At 40.0% G+C, this 9,799-nt stretch overlaps 1 protein-coding gene across 1 annotated transcript; it reads right to left on the bottom strand.

The window, feature by feature from the left end:
- Nucleotides 1-4,233: 4,233 nt before the first annotated feature.
- On the bottom strand, nucleotides 4,234-9,419 carry LOC129594826 (uncharacterized). Its single transcript, XM_055491655.1, has 7 exons — nucleotides 8,774-9,419; nucleotides 8,449-8,699; nucleotides 8,063-8,210; nucleotides 6,954-7,289; nucleotides 6,076-6,219; nucleotides 5,314-5,590; nucleotides 4,234-5,106 (listed from the first exon to the last, which is right to left on the bottom strand). Exons 1-7 carry the CDS (start codon nucleotides 8,867-8,869, stop codon nucleotides 4,955-4,957), a joined length of 1,404 nt encoding a protein of 467 aa, XP_055347630.1. The 5' UTR covers nucleotides 8,870-9,419; the 3' UTR covers nucleotides 4,234-4,954.
- Nucleotides 9,420-9,799: the final 380 nt, after the last annotated feature.

The raw sequence follows: 9,799 nt of genomic DNA, 5'->3' as shown, positions 1-9,799 counted from the left end.
ACAAGAGAGAGCCAATCATCGATCGGGCAGCGCCTTTGGTAAAGCACGGGCATTAAGATGACAGGCGCGCGCTGGATGCTGATTCTGCCGCCGGAATGCACTTGTCATATTATTACACCATCAGGAAAGGTTTGATGTTGAAAGAAAAAGTATTTGTAATATTTTCGCGAATCAAGTCCAAACAAAAAAAACCAATTTTTTTATGTAGAATATATACGTAAACGCACAAAGTATTTAACGCAGCAAATTTCAAAAGGACAAACTGCAGTAATAATTTATTAAATAAAATAAAAGCTTATTAAAAATTTACTATTTCGTAAAACGTTTTCAGCATTTATTCAAATTAATTTCGCTAGGTAAATAAAAATCAGAATTAAAAACTGCATTATTTTCCAACTAAATTTTACGGAATAAAATTTATTAATAAATTATATTAAACCGCTCACGCAATATTTTTATTAAATATTAATGTAAAAACATACCGTGATAAAAGCGGTTTGTGTAAAACAATCGCTGTTGTTGAAGAGGCCGAAAAGCACCGACATAATTATTTCACGACAGTAAAATACTGATTTAAAAAAAATTTAGATTTACTTTCCTCAGTGTAACTAGCACAAAAATATTTCTTACTAAATTAAAAAAAATACTTCGGTAAGAAATCTCGGCAGTTAGAGAGGAGGCCAGAATGGAAAAAGCGAAATGGCCCGAAATAAATCACTCTCCATGAGAAACGCTCGCGTGTCATGTCGGTTTGATATGACTTTTTGCCAAGACGATGGGATCCGTCAAGCGGAAAGCAATCGAAATGTGAGTGACCTTTTCCGTTGCACGATAGGCTTTAATTAGCGTACAAAGGCAATTTGTGGTTTTACCGCGCGGACACGATCAGGCAGCGCGTCTGCACGCCGCTACCGTTTAACGGTTTAAGTAATTGACCAATTTCTGGTCTTGTTCGCTTTTCATACCCTTCTTTACTATTTTCAACTTTAATTTTAAAATAAGCATCAGTTTGTTTTTTTTTCTGACCATGTTTTGTGTGCATAATTAAAAACTGTAACTGCAGGCATTTCCTTGTTAATAATATTTATTTATTATGGATTTTCAGGATTTAATATTGGTCATTGGTTGGCTGTTCAATTATATATTCCGAAAAAACTTTCCTTTTTTTCAATATTTTACAAAGTAAGTGCGGTTTCGGAAGCCGGATTACGGCATACATGCTGCATGCCTCAACGATGGATCAATTTTTCTTTCCGACTGATCAAGCTTAACGTACACGCGCGCCCTTTCGTGCGCGCACAGCGGTTCGGCGGTGAATGAGTGAATCTTGACTCTGGAGTATTAAAGCGCATTTTAATTCTCGAGCATCCCGTACAGCAGTCGCCTAAATATCCTTTACCGCGCATTAGCGTAATTTCGCCCATTCCTACAAAATAGCACCATTATCCCAAAGCGTGACGGCATAACAGTGTGCCGGTGAGATTTCGGTGGCAAGCAGTTCCGGTTTGATTTGCTCATTGAATTAGTTTCCAGCTTGAAATACCATTTCTTAATTAATCAGCTTCTATTTAAATCATATAAAGATCCAGGATATTTTTGCTCCTATACGTCATTTATAGCCTATAAATTATAGGTCACTACAGATTTTCGGTACAGCAAAAACGAAAGGCAAATAGAAAAATAATGCTTTTTATTCATTTTTAGTGATAAATGTTTTTGTAATAACAAAAACCACAAAAACGCATAAAACTCGCCAATATATAATTTCTTTTAAAATTAAAACTTCGACGCTAAAAATAAAGGTCAAGCGCGTTAATTTTTCTGTGTTTTTTTATTAATTGCTTGACGAATGAAATTCAGATAAAAGCGGAATAAGTTTAAATCGATACTTTGCACAAGTTCACTGCGAAAATCACAAAACCGTCGTAAATAAATTTCTGATTTTGGTATCATATATATCGTCATAACTGTATAACACTGTGGCGCTGCAGAGTGCCGATTGTTGTGTGAGCCGTTAGAATGCTCTCTGACATAATTATATCACTCGTTGTCAAAAACGTACGCTTCCGTTGGAGCTTTTAATTGGGCAGCTTTTGCATTTGCCTGAAAATATTGCTGACAGCAGCGCTGACATTTTGGCTGGAAGGGAAATGAGCGCATAAATATTTGATATTCCGTCCCAGCGATTACTTTATTCTCTCATCCGGCACCTTGGTCTGATCGGTGCTGATAAACCGGCAACCATTTCCCCCGGCATATGGCACACACAGCTACTGGATATATACCGGCTAACATTATAATGCAGAAGTACGGATCCAGGTGCATCGAGGACACTTTAGCCAAATTGAGATATCGTCGCTGTAAATAATTCAAATCACTCCGCCATGTATCCGCCAACTGCGCATCTTCCCTAATGACGTACTTGTTACACAAGATCACTTCACCTAATTGCCGTGATCCCGTTTCTCTGGCCCATGCTGCGCGCGAACCTGCACACACCACACACTCTGGGCATTTTATCATTGTGTCTTAGTGGTAGTAAATCGTAAATTTTATCTATCACTGCTGTATACTTGTATTTCTTGTGCTAATTGGTTGTTTTCTGACTTTCTGTTATATATCTAATGTTTTCCGGGATGCGACTGCCGTTTAGAAACTCAAAACGCGCAAATAATAATATATTTTTGCACATTAATACATAAGATATTAACATAACATAAAATTTTTAGCATTGAAAAACAGGTCATTGATATGCGAGCATCAATGTAATATTCGAGCAGTAACTGGAAAATTTAATTTTTAATATAATTGTAATTACACTTATATAAAAATTAAATTTTCAAGTTACTGCTCGGATATTGCATTGATACTCGCATACCAATGACCTGTTTTTCAATGCTAAAAATTTTAAGTTGTTATTTAGGGCACTTAAGAGCGCAAGGAATTTCTATGAAGTAGTCGAATAAAATTAACATTATATAAAACGATCATATCGGTATTAGAGTAATTTACGTTATACTGTTGTTATATCCACAGTATAATTTAATGTGACGCTAGACGTATTTTCCACCGAATTAAATGTAGCGATCTTATTATTTTGGGATTCAAATGTGTTCACTTAATTAACACTGTTGATTGTTTACGAAAAGGAAAGGTCATGAAAGCGAGAAGTCCGGAAGTGCACGTCAAATGGTCATCGACTCACCGGCCTTTCCAAAGAAACATGACGTGTTCATTAAGACGGTTTGTGGGCGGACTGATGTCATAATTAGTGAGAATTGAGAAATAATACACAGAGAACGGTGCTGGAAATGGGTGTCGCCGGCTAATAAGGATGTATTCTACTGCTTATCCTGACACGTTGATCCTGCTGTCTTCCTTTAGAGTAGCCGCCTACCTAAGTAATTGCATTACTACATGCTAATTAACAACTTTGATGAGCAATGTGTACAATGACCTTTTTGGAGTGAACCAAGCACACGCTGACTGGTAACAAAAACAATATAGATATTTCTCAAGTATTGGCAGATATTTCAGCAGCTTGTATTATATGCGCATTGGCAAAAAAGTTTCCATTGGCAAAAAGCATTGGCGAAAGAACATGTTACACTTATTTGATTTTTAGGTTGCTATTACGTATTAATTAATTATATTGAATCCATAAAAAACTGAAATTTTTCGAAGTGTTAGCTCCGATTTTATATATACGCATCCGCTGTTGCCAACTTACTACAAATATACTAAGTACGTATTACCGGAATATAAGTGGCATTGCACTACAATTCCTACTGCTTCTTCTGTCAACGATTTTCGCCTCGTTAGTAAGACTGTTTTGTTTAAAATTTGTTGCGAAATCATGCGACTGTAATCCTGGCTTCCGCACTACAGTAGTTGCGCTATGATAAGCATTAAAATTATTACTATCCTGGATTATGGTTACCACACTATTTTAATCTTCTGCACAATTATTACACTTCCACTTGAAATTTAAAAGGGAAATCTGTCTCGAACTTACGCTGATTTCCCGTTAAAAATTGTTTACTATCGCACCCAGTTATTTCCTTTAGAATGCTATTAGGTACAACTGGTACATTAAATTCTATTATTCCATTAAATTCTATTATTCCATTAAATTCTATTATTCCATTGAATTAATTACTGTTTCTGTACTTACGTTAAGCGTCGTTTTTCGAGATAAAACTAGAAATAATCCGAACAGCAGTTGCCACTATATCGGAAGCCTGAAATTTATTTCCAGCGAGAAACGAAAATTATTAGTAAACACACACAGCAAAAAGAAAAATCATTACCAGAGACACAAAACCAGCGACAAACCACAGCCAAATTACTCAAACGCGCACAATGAACCCCACCATGAAGAACCGCACAGAATCCACCGAACCCACACACGGAACACGAACTGGTTCCGTGTCTAACCATCGCAAATGCGTGTTTGTCTGGCATGTGATTTGTTTCCAACATCGAGTACCATACAGACTATACACACGACACAGAGCGCCAATTCTCTAAGCACAGCACACACTGATAATTAATAAACTAACGCCGGATTAGAAATAAACAAGAAAACCTACACAGGGGAAATTAATGAACTATACACAACCGCTAATCAAATTTCACGTGGCATATTAAAATTAGTACTGTACTTTTAAGCCGTATGTCAAAAAAATAAGTCAATCTATTCCACACTCTTTCCCCACATTCCGCCACAAAAGAAATATCCGCCCGAATTTTTAAAAATAATTTTATAGAGAAAATCGCAAAACAGGCAATTATTTTTTAACTTTTATGGGAAACTAATCCAAATTTTTTAACCGTAAAAACCCGTCCCTTTCCAAATCCGCTCAACTCTCCATTATTTCCCGCATTTTTGCTGAAACATTCCACAAAATCCCCGTCGAATTTCCCAATAAATTCCCTGATAAAATTCACCCGTTCAGTTGGCCTTCAGCAGCCACTCCTCAATATTCTTCCCGCTGTTCATACAGCAGTCGCGGCTCTCGCACCACCCGCCCTGGGTGACGCCGCCGCCGTCCTTCAACCAGCCGACCAGCTCCTCACTGACCGACGCCACGCGCGGGCGCGCACCTAAAATAATAAATTTATCGATGGTTATTAGCGCGCGTATATACGCAAGCTTGCCGTCAACACCAAAAAAATTCTGGTGTCAACACCAAACCAAGAAACGCAATCAAAAAGGAATATACAAAATAGTTTACAAAGCCCAAGATTACAAAAACGGATCAGGCGCGCGACGGCATGGTAGTCAAGTAGCAGTCATAAATTCTGCATCACCTGTCCTGGCAGATTGGATAAAAGTCTCGCCCCGCCGCTCCATCATCCGCGCCGCAGTGTTGATCAGTTCGTAGTCCTCCGACTTCCCATCGCTCACCGACGTCACCACCGAGGCACAATCGCTGTCCACCAGCGAGAAACTGTTGGGGCTGGCTGTGGGCGACAGCCAGTCTTCCGTGCGGCGCGACAGCGAGTAGAAGAAGTTGAGGCAGTGGTTGGTGCCGTGGCATTCCGTCAGCGACTGGCAGGGTCGATCCGCTCGGCACACTTCCACCACCTACGGCAAAAAGACCAAACATATTAGAAGTAACAAGAAAAATCAGAAACTGTCAAGCACTGCATTCAAAAAAGTCTGCGTAAAATTATCAGATATTTTTTTTATTTAAAAAAAGGCGCTTTTCATGATTCGTCATTTGATTTTGATCAATTAGATAACAAAAAAATTAGAAAGTAACGACTCTATTCGAAAAAGTCTGTGAAAATCATCAGAAAACTTTTATTATTCAATCATCTATTTTAGCCACAGCAGTTCAATGTAAGTAACTTACGCTCGTCGGACAACCAATAGACCACTACACTACGAAATTATCCCCACGAAGCTCTTACTACCGTACACTACACTTCTGGGCCTCTGGCTGAAGTTAAACTACCATTGTTGCACTTCAATGGCATACAGAGAGACACGTGTACAAATCTTCGTAGAAGAAATTAAAATATCCGTCAACTCGTTAAGTAAAGAAACCAGAAAATTAATCAGCTCACCGGTGGCAGCTGCACCACATCCGGCTGCATCAGCCAGGTCTGCAAATCCTTGGATACCGGGGAAATACAGCGCAGCTGGTCCAGGTTCTCGATTTCCAAGCTGTTTTCCGCATGGGTACAGTTTCCCGTTTCACCGGGGCACACCTACAAAACAAATGAAAGGAACGCTGAAGGAAACTGATAAAAAGATAACCGGCTTTGGTTCGTCTTGAAAATAAACTGCCCATGGCTCAAGACCCACATTTTTTGCAACAATTTGTGTACACGGTCAACTAATCCTGTCCGTACTGAGCTAGCCGTTATTCAACGTTTCACCACAGAACACCAGCAGTACTAATGCAATCAGCTTGCAATAATGCTGCTGCAGTAACTGCACAAGATGCAATGATTCGGATCCCAATTCACATCCAGTTCACCGAGTTCGAAAATAAAAATTGTTTTGTTTGTCTTAAACGAATAATATAAACAAATAATTTGTTTTAAACGAATAAGTAATAAACGCAATATCTGCTTGTTACATCTGATAAGATTGCTTTAAACGAATAATTAACGACAAGAAAAACAGTAACAATTCAAAAGAAAACAAAATACTAGCAGCGTACTAACAGCGCCGGATAGTACGCAAACAAATCAGTCGCCGAAAACCACCCATGATTTCGTCTAATTATCACCTAAAGTCAGATAATGCCATCGGGAAGTCCAATCCACGTCAAACAAATTTAAAGGATGATATTGCAGAAAAATATTACTTTATCACCGTCGTTTGATTGCCTCTGCTATTATGACTTATGCTCACTTCAGGTCAACAGACTCAACACAGCCGAACACCGACCGCGACTACACAACAATCAGCCACTCCACTGTTCTCTAATTCTCACCTGGCGTTTTTTGTTCGCTGAGCCGGTAGACAACTGTGTCTGCAGCAGCGGAGTCGCTGGCAGCGGCGACGGCGGCGTTTTCAGCCACTGATCCATCGACGTGGACATGATGGTGGCGAAATGGCCCGTCATCGCGTCGACGAGCGAATTTTTTCCCTCCTTCGGCGCAGTCGTCGCGATCACCATCGCTGTCATCAGCGGCTTCTTCTCCACCGTGGGACTGGACTGCAGCATCTTCGACGTCGACATAATCGCGCCCAGATCGTCAAAGTCGTACGGGAGTTCCGGCTCTTCCAGGTGCTCCAAATTAACGCTCGAATGCAGCCAGTTGCTCCACTAAGAAACAGAAGATCACATTAAGACACTCGTTATTCCTTTCAGTTTGCATGCAGTTCCACCGATCTGCCAGTTGCAAAACACGCACATTTGCAAAACCTTTGTAAAAATGACTACAGTATTCATATATACAGAAGTATTCCCTAGTTGCTCAATAAAATTATCCATTCAAAATGTCCATTCTACGAAATTCTAATACTTTCACTCCATCTGCTAATTCTAAACAAAATTATCCGTTACTGATGTTCATTCTAATAAAACATTTTATTTTACGCGTACAATAGTAAGTACCCATAATCAACACAAAGCAGAGTCGAGATAAAAATTTGTTGAAAAAGACGACGTCTTGAGTCATTGCAAAATCATTCACGAACAAATAAATCACCTGGAAAAAAGCGTATGTTACATACAAAAAATATAATCCACTCAGTCTTGAAAAATAAACTGCTTGTCTTTAAAATAAACTGTCTGCCCGTCAATTCAAAAGCCAATACGAAATCTGTATGTCATACGGGTAAAGCAATGACGTTGGTGCCTACGAACTAACTACCCGTTATTCTACGATAATCCATCAAAAAGCCAGCAGTCACTAGTGCAAGCACGTAGCAGCGATTGTAATAATAGCACGATTATGTTATGCAGTAACGAACCGTGATCACTCGCACCCTAATCCACATCCAATTCACCGTGCAATAATTACTGTAACAATTTTTATGAACCTCGGGACTGAATGGTTAAAAAAAAATATTGTATCCAATACTGTACAATCTAACCTTGGACGTTTTGGCGGGAGCAGCCGCCGCCTGACTGGCCTCAAAGACTTCTCCGCAGTTGTCAACAGCTGCCTGCAGCGCTGCTCGTCCGCTTTCCTCAAATTTCACCACGTGCTCCGTCTTCAAATCACTCTGCATGGCAAGACTCCTACATACGCACATCAGTGTCAACAATTCCTATTTTTCAAACTACTTTCGATTAAAAAATATGACGAAAATTTATTACTTTCAAATTCACACTGCAATATTTAGTAACAATAAACAAACCAAAATAGCTAGAAAAATTAAATTAAATTGATAACAACGGTGACCGGAACCCCGTACTCGTTTCGCAGCGACACGTGTACCATACAGGGAAACTACAGCACTAACTGCAATTAACTTACATATCGCGCAGCAGTCGCTCAATCTGGTCTTTGACATCCCGCGACGTCCCCGCATCACATCCCTCGGGATCATCTAGCAGTTCCACGGATTCCTTGAGCGTCCGCAGTGATACCAGCGTCTCGCAGACACTCAACTGCCAGCGGGATAAATTGGACTCCACGGCGCGGTCAACGGCACGCGTTAGCACAGCTTCGCGCTCTCGCAGCCATTCAATGTACTCCCCGAAGGCCTTCTTGATACTGGACTTGGCCTAAAAAATTACCAAAAATGTTTTTAAAAATATAAAAAACACACCAGAGGGCAGAGGATGCCAAAATGACGCACTATTTCAGCGTTGTGCACGAGGAGCTCACGCTGCTCCGTCATGACATCCTGCAGTGTGCGCAGGCTTTCGCCGTGCAGCTGATGGAAAACGTCCATTTGCAAGCTTCCACAAAACTCTAATTATCTTCTGGACAAAATGGGCAACCAAAATTTCGACTGTTCCTAACAAGGATTCACCAAATCAGCGAGGAACTCCGAGAATCGTCAGCGATTTCATCAGACGAGAAAAACCCCAATTCAAATCACAGAGATACGCGTTTCAACTTTCAGTGCTAGATTCGATGGATTAAAACAACGCAGTCTATCTGGAAGAACTACAGCTCGTGACAAGGACACCACCACTGACAAAAGCGATACAAGTGGAACGATACGATCAAAATCCAATGTACGATAATTTACGGCAGTGATTTGCTGATAAAATACAACGAACACGAAACGCTATCAGGAGACTGCCAGATGTGGCACGACGATTGAGGTGCTGAGCTAACCAGATTTAATTAGGAATAATTGGATTATTCTTTCCCTTTTTCAAAAAATAAAACGGGGTTAAAAAAATTGAGGAAAAGTCTTAAAAAAAGCAAACCCTGCCAAAGCCTGGGATGCTAAAATCCGTTGTCAGATTTTCGCGACCTGCTGCAAAGTTTTCACGATCGGACGACTGGCGTCGTGGATTGCATAATATACAGTGGTGCGCGAATAGCGACTCTGGCGTTTACTATATTTCACGTTTGATCGAATTGACCAGTGTGCTAAACTCCCGCCGTTTTTGTGTCGATTTCTATTTACTTGCACCGATATTTTTGATAAACATTTTCGATAAATATTTTTTTACTTGCTTTTTTACAAATTAGTTTCATGCAGGACAGGGGCTGTTTTAATTCCTGTTGGAATAGTAAATCGTCGTTCTGCAACGCAGCCCTTACGATCCACCACTGACGACAAAGCGTGACGCCCGTCCGACACAACAAGATATCGATTTTTGATGATTTTCCATACGTGTACCTGTGTAATGTGTTGTTGATCATG

This window comes from Paramacrobiotus metropolitanus, unplaced genomic scaffold (genome assembly GCF_019649055.1).
Source record: "Paramacrobiotus metropolitanus isolate TYO unplaced genomic scaffold, Prichtersi_v1.0 Parri_scaffold0000072, whole genome shotgun sequence".
NCBI classification, from domain to species: domain Eukaryota; kingdom Metazoa; phylum Tardigrada; class Eutardigrada; order Parachela; family Macrobiotidae; genus Paramacrobiotus; species Paramacrobiotus metropolitanus.
Note: the sequence above shows the minus strand (reverse complement) of the source record. Positions and strands in the feature narration are given on the sequence as shown.